This window comes from Aureobasidium pullulans (genome assembly GCF_000721785.1).
Source record: "Aureobasidium pullulans EXF-150 unplaced genomic scaffold scaffold_17, whole genome shotgun sequence".
NCBI lineage: Eukaryota > Fungi > Ascomycota > Dothideomycetes > Dothideales > Saccotheciaceae > Aureobasidium > Aureobasidium pullulans.
The window spans coordinates 262,575-281,362 of NW_021941037.1; the positions used below are offsets into that span (position 1 = coordinate 262,575).

The following is an 18,788-nucleotide window of genomic DNA, read 5'->3' on the forward strand; positions in this document are numbered from 1 at the left end:
ACTTGAAGCACAGTAGGTATTCCGTCTCCAACTTCTCAATTTCAAGCCACATTTTTTGCGGCTCACGAGACAAAACCTACGGACGTGGCTTTTTTCTCTTTCGATGCACAACATTCGATATCCTGGTTCTGGATCTTGACTCTGTACTTGCAGGTCAGGTTCTTTTGTGGCTTTTTTTTTTTTTTTTCTTAGTGTCTTTCGTCTACGTGTGTCTGATTGGTATTTTTGTGCAGTAGTGGTGGAAAAAGGTTGATATAGTGCTTGCCATGTCACCATGTCAAGGATAGGGGAAAGGAAAGTTACTATTGGATACTTGGGTTTGCTATACGATGTACGCTTTTTGTACGCGATGGGTTGCATAAAACGGCGCGTCTATATGATAATGTACTGTACTGGTCTTTATACGCTGGTGTAGAAGATGAATCATCAAATGGGTTGACGACCTCGGTCACTGTATGGATGTTTATTGGGTATGTTTATCTTTCGGTTCAAGCTTCCTCTTCCTTCTTATTGGTGTAGATACGCACCCACTATTGGATGGCGTATTCTGTTAGAGTAGGTGATGAGCGAGAAGGGCAAGAGAGAAGCAGGGCTTCATGGTACGGAGACGGATACTTGCAGTTCCGTGTGCATGAAGGCTTCGGAACAAGATGGTTCCGAGAATTCGATGCCCTTGTTTGTTTCTTTCCCTGGTGAATATCTTCCTATCTTTGCTTGAGTGGTGTTTCGCGGAATGTCGAATACGACCAAGTGTTGCACAAGGGCATCTCTGGCTGCATAACCAACTCAGTATCTGCGTATCCATGTACCTTTGGTATGTGTATGTTTTCGACCGAGGTTCAGCTGTCTGCAATACTAGTCTTTACGATCGCCATAACTCATGTCTAGAAATCCCATGTTGTTTTAGCTTCGAGCCTCAAAGCTCCGAAAAACCACGAGAGTTGCGGGAGTGGGTGTGAAACGGTCGTACCTACACATCCGCCAACCGGTCTTCGGTAAGCAAGCGAGAAGAAAGTGTGTGCTGCGCGCCGCGAACAGAGTTTAGCCCTGCCTTTGACCTCTGCTGGCGTGGTTGTTCGGTGTCTTTTGGTCTTCACATCTTTTCTCCAATCGCTTGGAACTCGGGTAGGGGTCGCGCCGTCCGCTTCGTGGGGGTGGATGAAGACAGGGTTTTGGCGGAAGGATTAACCGGATGGCGGCCGTGAGCCGGGGCGACGGTGTGCTCCATCACGCTGGTCTGCTGCAGGACGGGAGATGCAGGTATCACCAGAGAGTCCATCAGCCAACGCATAGCAAAGCTTGGCTTTCTCGGGCGTCTCTACTCATGCAACTCGGAGTGTGGTGAGAAAGACAGTCGGAAGGCTTCCCAAGCGAGGCAGTCATGATGATTCCCGAACCCATTCTGACTCGCACATCCCACTCTTTTCTGTCCCCGTCGTTCTTCACCCATCTCCCAGTCTTCTGGCCCACGGAAAGAAACCAGTCCCTGGTGCGTGGGATTCTCTGACAGTGTCGAGCAGCAGGCGATCAGGCAACTCACTTGACACACTCGTATCCTTCTTTGCACCTTCCCGCTGCCAATCAGCCGCACTATCATCTGTCGTGCTTCTCGTTTCGTTTGCTCCAAACAACATCGGGCCCCCACCCCTTTTGCTCATCTGTATAAGGAAGGGCTCCACGCGGCGGTGCACGCGTTTTCCCTCTTATCTACGGGTGATACCCTACCCTGCCTACGCGAGGACCAGAGACGAACAGCAGCAAGAGAAAAGACCGGCGCCTGCGAGAAAGAAACGAGCACAGACTAGGCTGCTTTTCCCAGCCTGACCTTGTGATTTCGCGCCGTCCCTGTCCAACCGCTTGCTCCGCTTTTTTTCAATTTAGGGTCCAGAAAGGTGACCTGGCTGCTTGCTGCACTTGATTGTTGTCTGGCCCCCCGAACACTTTCCCTGTTAGCGAAATAATCTTTGCAGTCTCCTGGCAGTCTTTCTTTTCTTCTTGTTTTAAATCTCCAGCGATGGCCGCCTTTTTCGCGAATTGAGATGCCTGGTTCTTGGCATTCATCCCCTTCGAAGCAATCTCACCCGGTCGCACTCCTCATCCACCCGGACTCTTGTTACTTGGTACCCATAGAGTACCTTGCTTATTGTCGTCCTGGAAAGGTTTTATAACCATTCGTTTCCAGCTTTTATTCATCTGCTTGGGCTCCGACTGTCTGGGTTCGCGCTAGATTTGAATGACCACCTGTTGCCCATTACTCTTTTAGGCCACCCTGTCTTTCGGGAACGCATCGTCGTTGGACCGATTTGCATCTGACTGGATTCTTGGTTTGACTTTGCCCTTGGAACACATTTTGGATCGCTGTCGCCATCGACAAGCTTACTTTGTTCGACCCCATCGTCGCCGTCTGACAGGAGTTTAATTGGACTACCCCAGAAATACCAACCCGCCAGCCTGTCCGGTATGCCACCATCCCCGCCTCTAGACTCGGCCTTCGAGCACGGTCGTCGAGGCCAGATTCGCAAATATTTGCAGAGATTCACCACTACAATCCGGAGAGGAAGCAAGGATGCCGACGTAGATGACAGCATTCCACAATCAAGTGCCGAGACACCTGATGCTCAAGAACATTCCCATGATGATACATTGTTCATGAACACAATCGACGCCGAGGAACCACAAACGACGAATGATGTCCCTGAAGAGCAATCTCGACCTACCCCACCAGCCACAGCTGAAACATTCCACATCGACCGGGCTTCCGTGTATCAGGAGAGGGCACAAAAGTTGCGTGATCGATTCGGGGTGAATATCGCTGGTGGTGACCGCTCTAGTTTCCCTGCCACTGCTCGGCGTGTTCAGAAGCCTGCAAGGATGCGTGTTCACCGTAGCTGTCATGAGTGTGGTGTCGACTTTGGTCATGGTATTCATTGTCGGGCTTGCCATCACCGGCTGTGTGGAGACTGTCCCCGTACCGCTGGTAGAGGGATCAAAGAAGCCATGGCTCAAGCGAGGGATTATCCGTTCCACGTTGTCTCTGAAGAGTCTTCTACGGATCTGGACTCCCCCATGGCAGAAGCACCGGCAGATGTCTCAGAACAGTTCAACAGCTTCAGCAATGTGTCGATTTCAGGCAAACAGACTTCGCGGCCTTCGACTTCACTGGATCCTATTAAGGTTGATGATAGCTTCTTGCCAACACTCGAAGTTGATGATGATATTCCCGAGTTTACTCCCATTCGTATCTCCCACAGCTTTCGTCATGGCAAAGACAGAAAGAGTGGCTCTATTTCTCCTCGCTCATCCCGTCATGGTAAGACTTCCGCTCTACAACATCAGACGTCTGATCTAATCATTTTTACAGTACCCTATTCCATCTCCACAATCAGAGATCCCATCTTAAAAGCACCTGCCGGCGTCCAACGCGTCTACCGCAAACCTCGCCAGCGCGTCCGCTACACGTGCCACGAATGCACAACACCCTTTACCAGCCACAGCAGAACATGCGGCAAATGTGCTCACGAGCGCTGTCATGATTGTCGCGATCAACCGTATGTCATACATCCCACCAGTCACCCATCTTCATGCGTACTAACAGCATTAATGTAGATCACAAAAATCGCACAAATCACAAGCAGACCCAAGGTTGATCGAAGCCGTCAATCAACGTCTCGCCGAAGTCGGAAAGTAATGTCTGCCTTTCTCGTCGTCTTTTTCTTGCAAAGCATAGCGGCGGGACCGTCTGCATATGGATGATTGTTATGAATTTGCACTCTTGTTTCGTTTTGTCTTTCTTAATATTGGAAGGGGAGATGTTCGTTGTTTTGTGGTGGATTTTTGTTACGTTGTTGCTGTTATACAAGCATGGAGGATACCCTGTCTTTTGTTATGAAATGGATTTTTTTCTTCTTTTTGCTTTCACTTTTTGGGTGCTCTTGGTTAACAGTTTCGGTATGTGATTTATGTGCATTTTTCTAGACGTCTGACGAGAAGAGGTAGGGAGTTTGTGGGAAGGTATGACAACATTTTTCGAATCGCTGTCTTGTCTCGTAGTGCTTTCCTCAGAACACATTCTTGTAAGTCGTCCTTCACTTGTTACGACTTCGCCTCGCAGTAGTAGTACACTCACTCACTTCCGTTGACAGCATTCTCACTACAAGTGAACCACCGCGACTGTCTCTCACTCCAAATCGTCAAGACTGCGCACTCCTTTCTTTTCAGACTTAGCATCTCGTCTACCTTCTCTTCTTTCCACGAACTTTTCGCAATCATCACCAAGTTCAATCAACCATCATGACTACTCCACCAGACAAATCACACATCGGTGACTCAGCAGGTAAAGCTGTCTCGACGCCTAACAGACTGCCATCCAAGTACGTCTACCTGTCTAGTTTTCGTTGCAATAATCTGACCACATCAATCTCCCAGGAAACATTACAAGAACACGGTTGTCTTGTCTGTCGGCCCCAGCAAGCAAGAATTCACTGTGCACAAGGAGTTGCTCTGTTTCTACTCAGACTTCTTTCGCGCCGCCTTCAACGGATCTTTCAAGGAAGCTACTGAAGGTCGCATCGAGCTGCCTGACGCCCAGGTGGATGTGTTTGAGAGCTTCCAAGTCTGGCTCTACTCACGCTCGCTTCTCAACACTGAAGATCTTCAAGATCAGCCGGACTACCAAAAGTACCCCAGCTTCAGTGCACTCGCTAGGCTCTGGGTCTTTGGCGACAAGTACCAGATACCTCTTCTCCAAAACTGTGTTATCGACTCAATACTGGAGAAGCAAAAGCAGTCAAACCGGTTCAACACTTGCATCGTACGAATCGCTTACCAGGATACCATACAAGAATCTCCGCTCCGCAGACTTGCGATAGATATCTCAGTGTTCAGGATGGTTCACGAGAAAGCCGCTTGTTCCATCTTAAATAAGGACTTGCTGCATAATTGGAGTAAAGACTCTCTTGTCGACTTTGCTCGCGGTATCAGTAAAGCCTGGTATCTTGGGCACCCACCCCGAAACCTTCCTGAGCAAGGAAAGTGCCATTACCATGTTCACGCAGAGGGCGAGCATTGTTGATTCATCGGTATGTTCTGCTATCTGAATGAAATCGACAACCATACTCACAGGCCTAGACACAAACATGCGGAGCCAATGCAGAGCAATGAGGAGGCTGAAAACAAGACATGAAATTAAGGGCTTGAGGATAAACGGACAATTCACAGGACAGGATTTTTCGTCAGCATAGAGAAAGGAGGACTTTGGGGCGAGATGGAAGTGAGAATGGTCACCACTATGAAGACGGTTACGCATAACGAATTGATACCGCTCTCTCGAGATTCTTTTATGCAACTCAAATATGTTTACCTTGACTGTTCTTCGGAAACTGAATCTCAGATCGACGCCCACCTATCATCACTCACTGGAAATACTCACGACAGCGCACCTTCCATTTTTCACGTCAACCAAGCCGCGCTTTCTAGACTTGGCTCACACCGATCTCTCTTTCCTGCATTGCATCCACTTTCCCACCACAACAATCTTTTCTGTCTTCGCGCATCTCATCACCTGTCACCATCACCCATCACGAGCATCAGATTTTCACTGATGGGCACAACTTACTCTCCCTGATTTGTTCTTCCATCGAAATCGCGCCTCACTGAACACGGCTTGCTCTGCGCTGAATCACGTCTCTCTCTCACTTCCGAGACAAAGTCTGCGCAACACTTTCACACGCCGGCGCCTTGGACTCTGCATCTCTGCTCGAATATCGACTTTGCGCCTTCTCATCTTACATTGCATCACTTCGAAACCATCGCCATCTTCGAAGCCGGATTACTACGTTTCTCGCCTCATCACCGATTGTTTCACTTCTCTTCGACTCGACTGAGCCATCATGTCGACACCTCCGACTAAGCCCTCGTCCAGCTCAACCACTCCTAGTACGAAGACTCCAAGTGCAGTCACTAAGGCTGTGTCTGTCACATCCAAGGCACCTCCCAAGTAGGTTTGTGATAGCATTTATAATTTACTGAGTCTAACCCAGCGGCAGCAACTGTTTCCGCGGTATCGTGGTTGTCGAAGTCGGTCCTGAGAAACAAGCTTTCTCGATTCACAAAGATCTCCTGTGCTTCTACTCCGACTACTTCCGCGGCGCATTCGACAGCAGTTTCAAAGAGGCAGCTGAGGGCAAGTTGTCACTTCCTACCGAAGACCCTGCTATTTTCGATATCTTCAACGGCTTCATCTACACTCGCCAGCTCCGCGACGCAACTGATGTCAAGGGACCCAATCTTTCCTTCACTACTCTTGTTGCTTTATGGATATTTGGAGACAAGTACATCGTTCCTGCACTCCAGAATAAGGCTATCGACGCGTTCAAAGAGAGATCTGACAAGCTCAGAAGCATACCGTGGCAGCTTCACCTTCGAACCATCTACGACAACACCCTACACGGCTCCCCACTGCGAAGAATCATCACAGATATGATGGCCTATGAGATAACCGTATCCGAGAAGCCGCGTGACAAGATAATGGAGGTGTACCCGCTAGAAGCTCTGGTTGATCTTGCTTTCACCCTTTCCGATAAGTCCAAAGAGGATGTTGGCCACTTTCGATTACCAGCGGCTAAGAAGGCCAAGTGCTACTATCATGTCCACAACGAAGGAGAGAGCTGTCCATGAGCTGGCTTAGAAATTACTCCAGCGAGACACGAGTAGTTCTCCAACAAGGATTGAACCGCCGTATTGGACTGCACAACGCAAATTGACAATTGGAAACGTGTCCGAGGGTTTTCAAACAATCATGCTCTTGTAGTATGACTCTCTGTCTCAAAAGCTCAAACCCACTAGTGTTCTTGAGATTCTTTGCCAAACCGTAGTGTAAAGAGCCCCCAAAAAATATCATGTTTTGTCACTCTGGATTCTTTGGATGAGTATATCAGCAGCCGTTACGATTACCACACGAGACCATATCCTATGATTGAGCGTAACACATCATAACGTACCAAGCCTGCTTGTTGGTACAACTCAAATGTCTCTTGTCTACTCTCTATCTCTTTAGTACGTAAACAGGGATACAGATTCACGTTCAGAATTGACCGAACTTAAGTGGTAATCAATCAAACATCTTGATCAGTCAGGTAAAGCATCGAGCAAGAAGAAAGAAATGATCAAGCGACGATATGAAAATCAGTACTTGTTCAAAAGGGATTCACTCGAGGTAAATCATAGACTGAAAAGATAACACATTGAAAATACTCAGAGGGAGAGTCCACAGACGGATGAGTTTTCAGGGAAGAAAGGATTTGGGCCTCGAAAGGTCTGATATGATGGAACGTTATACAGTAGAAGGTGGGAAGTACTTGAGATATGTTGGATGACATGGCATTCTCAAGGTCCGCATTGTGAAATGCGAAAAGCCTTTACAATTATTGATTGAAATCTCGGGATCTGGTCGAAGTCTCTTATATCTATGTACTTTACTCTACGAGTCTCGAAGGGGCAAAGACTGCTTGGAGAACAGAGCATAGAATACGTCCCGCTTGGGCAGAAAGTCTCGAGTCTCGTTCTCATCGACGTCTTGTTGTTCTTCTCAATGGGTATCTGAAGACATGGCTCATGACTCTATCCAAGCTCTCAAAACGCAAGTCTCTGACAGTTGCCCTTGATCACAACTTTTACCCTCATTATGAACGTGATAATAGCACCCCATGCGGTATGCAGGCAGCTTGTTTTGCTCGCGATCCAAGTCGTTGAGTCCAGATGAGACGACAAGAAGGTCCTTGAGAATTTCTTCATTCCACCACGGTTCATGTTCCGAAAGCCATGACTGGACGCAAGTCGTGTGTGCGATCCTGTCGATGAACCATCGTCTCAGAGGTGATCTGGGCATCGTGTTTTCATAAACATACATGACCCTCTCGATCGGGACCACGTTGCCTGTAACACTCTTTTCCATCAAAGCAGTCATGGCCATGTTCTGGAGAGCTGGAGCGATGACTCTATCGCCGAAGATCCAGAGACGTACCAAAGTGGTGAATAGGAGATCGGTGCCTTTGGTCACAGCTCCATCAGTGAGTTGGTTGGTATAGCAGAACGATTCGAATATGGTGAAAATGTATGGGTCTTCGTCAGAGGTGAGCGTTTTTTCCTTTGCTTCTCTGAACGAGCCGTTCAACATGCCACGATAGTAGTCGGACCAGAAGCTCAAGACACCTTTGTGAATGTGAAACCCTTGTTTTGACTTTTCGAATCTGATCGTCACAATGTCCTTACGGCAATCGCTTGTTCGCATCAGTTAGTCGCGCATTCGAGACAAACATAGCGGAACTTACACGGGCAGTTTTGACCAGGGCACACAAGCAGCTTTGGTATTTGCAACGTGTGCAAAACTCGACGAGGCACCTTCAGAGCTCGAAATGTGTGCCGAACTCTTTGGATCAGAGTCATTTTTGGTTGCATGAGACATGATTTGGCTGCGCGGAATGGCAGGAAAGCGCAGTCGTTGAAAGAGGAGACGAAGGGTGTGACAGATAGATAACAAAGTAGCCAAAGGAGGAGAGTGATCGAATCCGAGGCACACGCTTTTCGTAGCAAAATGTCAAGTCTTGGTGTCGTATTCTCTGAGTCAAGAGGTAAGTGTTTTGCGCGACTGGGCGGACTGTCCATAAATCTGAGCAAGATAGAGCACTCATCTTGCTTCAATTATCTTGATGATACGCGAAGCTTCGCGCGCATCTATTTGCAGCTCTCCCCATCATTGTGTACGTGGTAGTAGCACTTTCCTCTCTTCGGTAATGCGTTCAACTCGCAAGCCTTCTGGTCCCTTTTGTCCAGAACAAGTACAAGGTCGCCCCAAGCCTCTTCGTGGCGGTATTCCTTCTCTTCTGTACATTCCACGTATTCATCGAGACCTCCGGTATATGCGACCAAGTCTATCACGACTCGACGCATCTGTGATCTAGGCATGGTGTTCTCGTAGATGTGTAAGATGTAACAGGAGGGTATATGTTTCACTGCCGCGTTCTTTTGCATAAAAGCATCCATGACAGCATTCTGGAGTGCTGGAATAATGTGTTTGTCGCCGAAGATCCAGAGATTTATGAGGTCCAGGTAATCCATTTCCGAGCCAGCTTTGTCTGCCATATCTTGTAATTTGCGAGTATAGCACCAAGACACGACAATCTCGAACAGATATGGATCTTCTTGTGGCATCGGGACAGCTCCTTCAAGACCTTCTTTGAACGATCCGCTCAAGGCACCACGGAAGTACTCTGAGTAGTGGCAGAGAAGACCCTTGTGGATCAAGAATTCTCTTTCCTCGGGGCCGACGACAATCTTTGCTATGTCCCGGAAGCAAGCGCTTGGAAGTATCAGCCAGCTGTACTACTATGACTGGCTTGATAAACTCACCCACCAGGCTCCGAGGATAGCACTGATGCAGCCTTCGTGACTTCTTTGGACGCCGGTTGCTTCTCGTCTTTATGAATCACCATGACCGCGAGTGTCCAGTTCCGAAAGCGTCGAGAAGAGAAAAACATATACGGACCCAGTTATCTCGTATGAATGATCGCTTTGCGTGAAAGAGTTGTGGTTGAGAGACAGAAAGTGGAATTGAACCGCCAGGCTCGAGTAGCGGTTTGCGGCCAGGCGCCGAGTAATAAGGCGATAACTGGTCCTCGAAGTTCGACGGTCGTCGGTAACATTTTGAGCAGGATTGAGCCCGAAGCCTGTTGTCAGCTCGCGGACATGTTAACCGAGATGACCATAGTTCAAATGACCATCAACGAAGACTGCTCGAAGGGGGGTGTAATAGGTCCCACTCGCAGAAGATGGCGATGAAAGGTATGAATGATGGCCTCTTGTCGGATCATGGTGTTATGAGTATTGTGACTTTGTGATGGTGTCTCCAACGTGGACTTCTGAGAAAGCCACAAGTATGTTTTCGCGTGTCTTCGAGTTGGATTGCGAGATGGCCAAGATCGTGTGTCACAACTTCCCAGCAAAGCTCATAAGGATTCAAACAATCTTTTGATCCTTTTGAGTTCTTCGCTCTTTCCATCTTCGCATCCGGCATCCTCTGGCGGATACGCTTTCACAGAGGTCAACTCTTGGAAGGTTCGGATTTGCCGTTGGCTACGCTAGAAGAGCTCTGGCTCTTTGGTGAGGAATGCATCATCCCTGCGCTTCAAAACGCGGCCATGAACGCGCTACAGGCAAAACATGAGACAACCAACTTGGTACATACTGACCGACCTACATCCATTTATGAGCACACATTGCCTCAGCTCTACGAAAGCAACGTGTGGATTGGGTCACTTACAAAATGCAATTCCCAGATCTCTTGGAACCCGGATTCGTGGATAGTTTACCTCGAGAGTTTCTGAGAGATGTTGTCCTTACTGGCCACAAGCAGAGTCTTGCTCTGCAAGGAACGTTCTACATGCCAGAGCGAGAGCATTGCTATTATCACGTCCATACTGCGGGCGAACATTGCTAGACATGTCGTCGGCGTGCTTGTACGACTGCGTTCACGCGTCGCAGACTCAAACATCAGACGTTGTCGGTCAAAACGAAATACGAGAATCTGATCGTTGAGACATATCGAATTCTGTTCCGGTGATAGATTGAGTCGTGAGTTTCCACAGTATGAGCATTCGTAGCTAAGTCAGCCATATGTATGTTTACATACTTACAAATGAAGCAAGTGTCAGATATCTCAAGTGTCCTTGTCAGACTCGCCATCAACGTCATCCTCGCCTTCCTTTGTGACACGCTTGCCCTGGACACCCTTCTCAACCTCGGGAACGAGGCTGTCCATGTACTCCTTGTTTCTGCCTACCAGAGTGACAGTGTTTCTCGCCTTACCCCATCTCGGGTAACTACATATCTTCATTAGTGTCTTCTCATCGGAAAATACGATGATCAATTGCTTACCTTCCAACCTTGATACCTTCAGGCTCGACCTTCTTCGCCAGCTCAGTCAAGTAAGATGCAACTCCACTCTCAGGCAGGGGTGTCGAAATAATAATTCGGTAAACACCTTTGCCCTCGGGGTCGGTCAATCTAGGAAGAAGTCCTGGCTTCAAGCCGGTGAGCATGCGCTCGAACAGTCTAGGTACACCAGGCAGGATGTGAACATTCCCATTGACGACGGCGACAGGTACCCAGAGGTCGTCAGCTGTGAAGACGACTTGCTCCTCGCTCGACAGGTTTTTGTCGTACGGCAAGATCACCATGCGCTTCTTGGCTTCCAGTGCGGGTGATGGGGTGTTCCAGTCAAAGTTGGGCTGGTTAGGGTGAGGTCTGCTCAAGCGCTTCATGCGTGAGAAAGTGTCATCGTGAAGTACCAAGGGTAGATCGAAGGCGTTGGCAATGCTTTGATAGGTAATGTCGTCGTGAGTGGGACCGATACCACCAGAAGTGACAACGAAGTCATAGTTTGAAGACATGCGACGAACGGCTTCCACAATCTCGGACTCCTCGTCACCGATAACTTCGATGCGCTTAAGGTTGATGCCTAGGCTGAAGCAGAACTTGGCGAGGTAAGCACTGTTGGTGTCGACGGTCTGGATAAATGGTCAGCGATGTATTCCTTCTTTTATTCTCGCATTACCACGAATCGGTTTATTCATGTCTGCCATGTCCTCACTAACACCATCATGATGAGATGAATATGATGCAGAGTCCACAGGGATATGAGCAAAGGAAAGTGATTGACCAACCTTTCCACCCAAAACCTCATCACCGATAATCAGACATGCCGCAGTGTTGATAGTGCGCTTGTTGTTTGCCTGTGCCATGATTGTAGGGTTGCTGGTGAGTCTGCTAGTTGCAGCTGCTGCGGATTGATGCAAGTAGTTTGGTAGAGGACGGCTTAGGTGACGTGCCACTTGATTGAGGCGGGAGAACATGTGATGGTCTTGACAAGACTTTTGTAAAATGGAATCAACAATGGAGGAAGGAACGAGATATGTTCGTCGTGTCCACGGAAGATGCAGTCCAATATGTCATTGTCGTTTGCGGGGAGCGATTGCCGGCGGCCGAGTCGTGTTGCGAGGATCGGGCTTTGAGATCTGACTTGTAAGAGGTGCAACCCTGTTAATCTGTCGAGTCGACGATATTTGTACCATACCGCGAGCTATGGGGTTGTCAGCACCTCAATATGAACCTTGAAAAGGAATCACACTTGTGTGTAGAGCTACAACAGTGGCTCTGACCCTGATCGTGAGATATTGAGCTCACGAAAAAAGAGCTTACTGCTTCCCAGCATTTGACCTGGGACCATTGCATCTGCTGACTGCTTGCAATTCGATAATGACATCCGAAGCTTCGATCAAATTCAAGATGCTGAGCCTGTGCACAACTTTTCAAAGCAATCCCACCGTCTCCAGGACACTGTGGAAAGGGTGCTGTATCAGTCGCACCTCGTGGTCTTGAGCAACGTTTCTCGGAGACGCATCCCACAGCACCGACGTCAACCGACTGCGGGGCATCTCAACCCTGAATCTCCGTCACCACAAGACTCGAATACTCTTGACATACATTTCACACCCCAGCATAATTATACAAGATGGTATACATATTCCGGTCATCTTGACGCTGCACCCCAGCTAATTCAACATCGCAACAGGCATCCGAAGCACGCCTCTACACCTTCTCGCCCGAAACCAAGACCGCACTGCGCAAGTTCCGCCTAGGAACCTCGAGAGCAAAGGACCCTCAGGCCGTAATCTGTAAGCAAGCGCTTCCCCCAAAAGGACCAGAGAGACCGATATCCACGAGTCGAAAAGAAAGAGCTAGGAACAAGGCACACACACAACAGAAACGGACACAGAGAGAGGGAACACACGATGAGAGACCAGCCAGAGACCACGGAACACCGAGACTGATATATTTTACCACAAGGAACAGACCAAATCGACAAAAAGACCCTCGAAATTTCAAAAGCAGATGATGAAGTCTACACCGATCTAAGCCTACTGGGCGAAGAACTGCCCGACCACTCGCCCAGATTCATTCTCCTCAGCTATCCTTTGACAATGGTATATACAACACCCTTAAACCTGCCTCTTACATGCCAAAGAATGGTTTGCTGACTTCGTGGTCTGCTCCAGGCATCCGGCCGTCTATCCGTTCCATACGTCATGCTATACTACCTCCCCGTCACCTGCAACAGCGAGCTCAAGATGGTCTACGCCGGTGCAAAAGAGTTGATGCGCAACCAAGCAGAAGTCGGCCGCATCATCGAGATCGACAGTGTTGAAGAGTTGGAAGAGATTGAAGAACAACTCAGAGGAGAAGAGTAGAACGGATCGGCTATATCACAGTATGGGATGTTGATACCATGAAAGATGGCGCTGCTGTGCTTCGGTCAAAAGGTCCGCGGCCACCACGAGCCTGCAAGACGACGATCATACACCTTGATGGAAATAGAGCGTTGGACAGATCGGCCGAGATAACCCTAGATTCCCCACATGCGTGTGTACTTGAATCAGGATGTGTGATGGTTCGAAAAAAAAAACATTTGAGATTACATCTAAAGAGTATCGATTTGTCGCCCATGAACGCCGATCTTTTGTCCCGTTGCGCAGTCGACCTTGTCAACTGCCGAGACACATGCTGTTATGACAAGGAGAAAGGAGAGAGTTCTGCAAGGTGCAAGAGGCAAGCCAAACAAGATAGCGTGATGTTGGCGCCTGATCCGGTCTCTCTCCGAGCCAGCGAGACCACCACCACAATCGTTCCAACACAACTTTCGACAAGGCAAGCAGAGAAACAGAACACGTAAAAACAGATTTGAAAAAGCAGACGGCATTCTTGCGTCCATTCATTTGATGTGATTTTTTCTTTGTCCTCCACCTTTACTGTCATCATCGTTGCCGCCTCTTGTAGACCTTCGCGGCTTTCGTCCGTTTGTAATACGTCGGGAGCCTGTGTATCTGTGCCGGGTGGAGCACTGACTTCTGTCGCCGCTTTGAGGTTGATAAAATGGTATAAAAGAAAAGATAGAAAGAGAAGAAAGACAATGGGGGAGAGTGCTGGGGGAATCGAACGATAAAGCAGAGAAAGAGAAAGAGACAACCAAGGCTCTCTAAAAGTCAGATCAAGAAGGGAAGATTAAAAGCTCCAGGCACAAAAAAGAGGTATAGCGAAGGGCGGTCGGGTGTGCGGGTATGTGTGTAGGCGGTGTTACATGACGGTGCACTTGCAGCAGCCGGCATCTGAGTCGCCTTCGTCGACGTTCAGCTTCTCGGCGGGGCCGCCATTTGCTCTCGCGCCCGATGCGCCGCCGGTGATGTCGCGGTTGTATTTGCGGATTTCGCGGACGATGTCGTAGAAGGCGTTCTCAACATTGATGCGGGACTTTGCCGATGTCTCGATGAACTTGCATCCGAAGCTGCGAGCGAGCTCCTTGCCCTCTGCAGGGGGTGTCAGTCAAACGGCCAGAACAAATAAACACGAGAGGACGAGGGGGGACGCACCTTCAACCGAGACTTCTCTCTCTCCGTCCAGATCGCACTTGTTTCCGACGACGATCATAGGGAAGTAGTCCTTGTCCTTGACGCGCAATATTTGTTGTTGGAAAGTCTTGATCTCTTCGAAGGATTGTTGCGAGGTGATGGAGTAGACGAGCAGGAAGCCTTCGCCAGTGCGCATGTACTGTTCTCTCATAGCCGAGTATTCTTCTTGTCCTGCTGTGTCGAGCACATCGAGGAGTGCGACCTCATCGTCGATGACACACTGCTTGCGGTATGAATCTGTGGGGAGGAGTCGCGGTCAGAAGAGATGGTGGGCGCGGGGAGCGGCGATAGGGACGAACCTTCAATTGTCGGGTCGTATTCATCGACGAAGTGGCTTTGAATGAGTTGGATGGTCAAACACGACTTTCCGACACCACCACCACCGACTACTACGAGCTTGTACTCGCGGAGGAACTGCGACGAAGGTGAGCACGCGCCGTCGCGACGACAAAGCGGCATGGCCGGCACATACCTTTGATGCCATTGCGGCGATAAGAGACGGAATGCGGGTGGGCGATTGATGCAATTGGTCGAGGGCGATGGACGAGGGCTGGTATGGGCGACGGAGTTGTTGGAGAGTCGAGCGGAAGAGAGTGGTGATGATTCAATCTCAGCTGCGGAGAAGGCTGGATTCGGAGTGTCGACTAGAGGCTAGAGATCTAGGACTGCTGCTGGGCAAGAGTGGATGAGGGTAGAGGAAAAACGGGCACCGGCAGGCTTCAACGGTCGATGCACGAAGGTGAATGCCGACTTGGGTGAAGTTGTGGCTAGAGCGAGGGACAGGGCGGCGGCCAAGACAAACACGACGAGACTGGACGGCAGGAAGCAGCGTCAAGCACGGTGAACAAGCAGCAGGGTTAAGAGATAGACGAGAGGGCGACGACGGGGGCTCGGACTGCAGGGGAAGCCGCAATTCGATTCGAGCGTGAACGGGCCTTTGACGATGGACGGTGCACAGTTCGCAATTATGAGGATGGAGTCTTGACTTGACTTGCAATCGAGTCAAGATCAAGAAATGCACGCTGCAGAGGCCATCAATAAACCTGGAGAAGGCCAAAGAGTCTGCCCTCCCTTTCACCCAGCTCCCCTCTTGATTGGTTGCCTCGCCGATCTGCCCATCGTTATTTGATTGTTGTCAACAACTAGTCTGCGCCCTCTCCTGACCCTCGAAAGTACATGCTAATCAATCCCTTTGCTCCTCGCCCGCCACTCGCTCGACCCTCTCCCATAACTCGGCTACAACCTGCATGTGTCTTGAAGATTCTTGCTGGCGAACGAGCCCACCGGTCAGATGTGAACTGTCTTCGGTCAAACAAACACTTGCCAGCCAATTTAGGCGTCACTCCGCCGGCGGGACAACCGCCCACCCCAACTGCCTCTAGACGGGCCCTAGCCAAAACCACCTCTGACCAATCTAAACAGAATCTCTTGCCCGCTTCCCTTTTGACCACCAGCCAATTTTACCTCCTTCTTTCTCCCTCTAACTTCTATCGCATCATGTCCGTGCCGCGTCTATCTTTCGCTTGATGAATTAAAGAAGATATTGCTGCAAATTCTTCTCGCCTTCTAGCTGTTTTGTATAGATATACATCTCCCTATCGCGCTCTACATGATTCGCTTAGATCTACTGACATCATTCCCTGGGCTTTCACCTGCTCAATCACCCTCCTGGCCACGCCGGTGTCACCGTCACATTTCTTCCATCGAAGATTCGAAGGAAATTTCCCATATCCGAGCTGTGACACTTTCTGAATGGCGCTTCCAGAAGCCAATAGTGGCGGCCCTTCCCTTGTACGCCCGTAACTCTCTGCCGGCGCGCGGCAGCGTGGGTCTCAAGCACAACCAAGCACGTGTGTCCGAGACAACTTCCTTTGCTGTCTCGTCACCTGTCTCTGCCAAAGGGAACGTGATTGCTTCTGGAAACAATTTTGACTTCTCTTCCATGGCGTCCGCTATGTCGCTTGTATACATTCTCGGAATTCGACAACGTTCTATTAATGGCATCTTATAGGCTACTCCGACGCCAATGCGAACCCCAGACATCAAACTCGGAGTCGCATCTACTCTGATCGCATGTTGAGTCTCCACAAGTCGTTGTATGCAATTTTACGACCCTGATGGACAGTTTTTTTTAGAAGAAGAGTATGCGGTAGAGACTCCTGTATTCGAGCTTGATCGAAGTTGTATCAAAGTCACGAACTATTAAGAAATTTCGGCAAGCAGCTGACTAGTACCGCATTGACACACTCTTGGGTCAACGTCCCGCGTGGTTTATCGATTCAACACCCAGAAGCTTCTTCGATGAGGATACCGCACATGTCATTGTGCATACAAGACAATTTCCAAACATTGTCTACCTCCATCACCGGACTTTACACAGTCTTCTCAACGATCGTCTCGTGCTGCAGCTTTCCATGCTCTGAATCCGTATCAATGCCATTCAGCATCTGTGGCTCATTACCTTGTACCACTCCAAGACTGGCAGCCTCTTGAGGTGTGAAGGTCTCATAGACGTCCACCTCGTCGTATTCGCCCATACCAGGATACGGGAAAATCCAATTAAGCAGGTAAAACACCGTTCCACTCACGAAAAAGCCGACCAGAAACGCCATGTAGTACAGCTTGACCAAGCCTCGAGGAGGGCTCGATGAACCTCCAACAGTAACAACGAGTCCACCAATAGTGGGCGCCCACCCGCAAATCCAGGCTGGTATGGCGCGCCAATTCACACCTTTGGTGAACCAGTACGACGTGTCTTTCGTCCTGTACAGATGGCTGAGCTGGATCCTGCCTTTGCGCAAGAGGTAAAAATCAACCACCATGACACCCATGATTGGTGACAGGAAGACCGAGAAGGAGCTCAGCACACTGACGAAAGTAGCCGCTTTGTTGACAAGCTGCCATGGCTGGCAAACCCACACAGCGACAAAGGTCAGAATGGCACCTCTTCGAATATCGAGATACCGTGGGAAGAGTCCTGCAAGGTCGATGCCTCCTGCGACTGCGTTTCCGCACACATTCTCGAACATGCCAGTCAAGGCGAAGCCAGCTGCAAGGAAGAAAACTCCCGCTCTTGCTTTGGAAGAGCCTTCACCACTGTCCATCATGCGCATGAGGAGATCCGGTGGATTCCAATAAACCTCACCGTATATCTTTTGGCAAGCGGCAGTCACGACGAGCCCTACCAGACTCACAAGAACGCCAGTCACCCAAGCGGACAGAACAGTGCCTAGGACGTAGTTCTTCGGTGATCGAGCATAACGCGAAAAGTCAGAGCCGTTAGTTATTCCAGCTGCGATGCCGCCGATAATCTGATTGATGCCTTTCATCTCGAGCCAATGAAGGTTCCAGGATGAGTTCTCCGGAATAGTTTGCCCAGTCGTCCAGAGCGGTCCTACACCTTTGGCCACGGATAGTGACCAGATCATCATACTGAGCATGCCCAGACCACAGTATATTGATGTGATCAAGAAGGGTAGCCGGAATTTCTCTGGTCGGACGAACAGGAAAGGGACTGACAAAACCCAGAACAGGACGAAGCCAACGAACTGATATGTCGTGGTTGGCATGGATGATGGTAGCGTATTGTGCATCTTCGCAAAGGACGGCCATATCGCTGTGATACACACTGCTATCAACCGACCTCCGTTCCAACCTGCGCAATTGGTCAGTCGTCGGTTCGTCTGTTTGCATGGCATACTCACATTGGATTGCACACCAGATGAAGTTCAGCAAAATTCTTTGCAACAGAGGAATGTAACTTCCACGGAGTCCCCAAGTGTAGCGGTTCTGTACCGTGAATCCGATGTGCCACCTGAGTCCACACCAAGCGATGAGTGTGGAAAAGAATGTGACCAGAAGCTTTCCAACAACAATCACCATCATACTCTGACCAACGGAGAGTCCATAAGCTGCCCTGAAGTGTCAGCCAAATTTCACACTTGTATCAATGCAGAACATACACAGGAAGGTGTTAGGCGTTTGCCAATTCGAGACATTCAGCGAGTTCAGCGTCCAGTATCCGAAGAAGTGAAACCAGCCCCAAGTTCTTCGCGACGGTGGTAGTGGGATGAGATCTCGATTGGACCATGAATCAACCTGCTCATGCTCTTCTTCGTCGCCCTTGAGTTGGATCTTCTCCTTCAATTGTCGCAAGCGTAGGGATCCCATCTTGAGTTTGGGAGTGGACTTCTCATGAGATAATCTTTATACTACGGGAGATATGCTACGCTATATACTTGTCGTAAGCCAATCAGCATTGTTGCGATTGGC

The 18,788-nt window shown here is 49.4% G+C and overlaps 9 protein-coding genes across 9 annotated transcripts; 4 read left to right on the plus strand and 5 right to left on the minus strand.

Annotated features, from left to right (window-relative positions):
• Positions 1-2,460: 2,460 nt before the first annotated feature.
• Positions 2,461-3,688, plus strand: M438DRAFT_376580 (uncharacterized protein; the record flags this gene model as incomplete). Its single annotated transcript, XM_029908673.1, has 3 exons — positions 2,461-3,310; positions 3,362-3,548; positions 3,607-3,688. 3 exons carry the CDS (start codon positions 2,461-2,463, stop codon positions 3,686-3,688), a joined length of 1,119 nt encoding a protein of 372 aa, XP_029757933.1.
• Positions 3,689-4,290: 602 nt separating this feature from the next.
• On the plus strand, positions 4,291-5,231 carry M438DRAFT_367628 (uncharacterized protein; the record flags this gene model as incomplete). Its single annotated transcript, XM_029907975.1, has 4 exons — positions 4,291-4,370; positions 4,426-4,888; positions 4,950-5,078; positions 5,128-5,231. 4 exons carry the CDS (start codon positions 4,291-4,293, stop codon positions 5,158-5,160), a joined length of 705 nt encoding a protein of 234 aa, XP_029757934.1. The 3' UTR covers positions 5,161-5,231.
• A 657-nt stretch (positions 5,232-5,888) lies between these two features.
• M438DRAFT_367629 (uncharacterized protein) lies at positions 5,889-6,822 on the plus strand (the record flags this gene model as incomplete). The annotated part of the gene is made up of 2 exons (XM_029907976.1): positions 5,889-5,995; positions 6,045-6,822. 2 exons carry the CDS (start codon positions 5,889-5,891, stop codon positions 6,673-6,675), a joined length of 738 nt encoding a protein of 245 aa, XP_029757935.1. The 3' UTR covers positions 6,676-6,822.
• A 787-nt stretch (positions 6,823-7,609) lies between these two features.
• M438DRAFT_323907 (uncharacterized protein) lies at positions 7,610-8,461 on the minus strand (the record flags this gene model as incomplete). Its single annotated transcript, XM_029903033.1, has 2 exons — positions 7,610-8,276; positions 8,328-8,461. 2 exons carry the CDS (start codon positions 8,459-8,461, stop codon positions 7,610-7,612), a joined length of 801 nt encoding a protein of 266 aa, XP_029757936.1.
• A 94-nt stretch (positions 8,462-8,555) lies between these two features.
• Positions 8,556-9,712, minus strand: M438DRAFT_347834 (uncharacterized protein). The gene is made up of 2 exons (XM_029905994.1): positions 9,406-9,712; positions 8,556-9,355 (listed from the first exon to the last, which is right to left on the minus strand). The coding sequence occupies exons 1-2, from the start codon at positions 9,486-9,488 to the stop codon at positions 8,731-8,733; spliced, it is 708 nt and encodes a 235-aa protein (XP_029757937.1). The 5' UTR covers positions 9,489-9,712; the 3' UTR covers positions 8,556-8,730.
• Positions 9,713-10,711: 999 nt separating this feature from the next.
• On the minus strand, positions 10,712-11,906 carry M438DRAFT_279042 (Molybdopterin binding protein; the record flags this gene model as incomplete). The annotated part of the gene is made up of 3 exons (XM_029901052.1): positions 10,712-10,874; positions 10,930-11,561; positions 11,718-11,906. 3 exons carry the CDS (start codon positions 11,904-11,906, stop codon positions 10,712-10,714), a joined length of 984 nt encoding a protein of 327 aa, XP_029757938.1.
• Positions 11,907-11,946: 40 nt separating this feature from the next.
• M438DRAFT_367633 (glia maturation factor beta) lies at positions 11,947-13,506 on the plus strand (the record flags this gene model as incomplete). The annotated part of the gene is made up of 4 exons (XM_029907977.1): positions 11,947-11,967; positions 12,626-12,728; positions 12,907-13,037; positions 13,110-13,506. The coding sequence occupies 4 exons, from the start codon at positions 11,947-11,949 to the stop codon at positions 13,299-13,301; spliced, it is 447 nt and encodes a 148-aa protein (XP_029757939.1). The 3' UTR covers positions 13,302-13,506.
• Positions 13,507-14,184: 678 nt separating this feature from the next.
• Positions 14,185-14,975, minus strand: M438DRAFT_279196 (ras-like GTPase Ras1; the record flags this gene model as incomplete). Its single annotated transcript, XM_029901071.1, has 3 exons — positions 14,185-14,414; positions 14,478-14,753; positions 14,816-14,975. 3 exons carry the CDS (start codon positions 14,973-14,975, stop codon positions 14,185-14,187), a joined length of 666 nt encoding a protein of 221 aa, XP_029757940.1.
• Positions 14,976-16,888: 1,913 nt separating this feature from the next.
• M438DRAFT_367635 (NCS1 nucleoside transporter family protein-like protein) lies at positions 16,889-18,686 on the minus strand (the record flags this gene model as incomplete). The annotated part of the gene is made up of 3 exons (XM_029907978.1): positions 16,889-18,171; positions 18,221-18,427; positions 18,479-18,686. 3 exons carry the CDS (start codon positions 18,684-18,686, stop codon positions 16,889-16,891), a joined length of 1,698 nt encoding a protein of 565 aa, XP_029757941.1.
• Between the last annotated feature and the right edge of the window lie 102 nt (positions 18,687-18,788).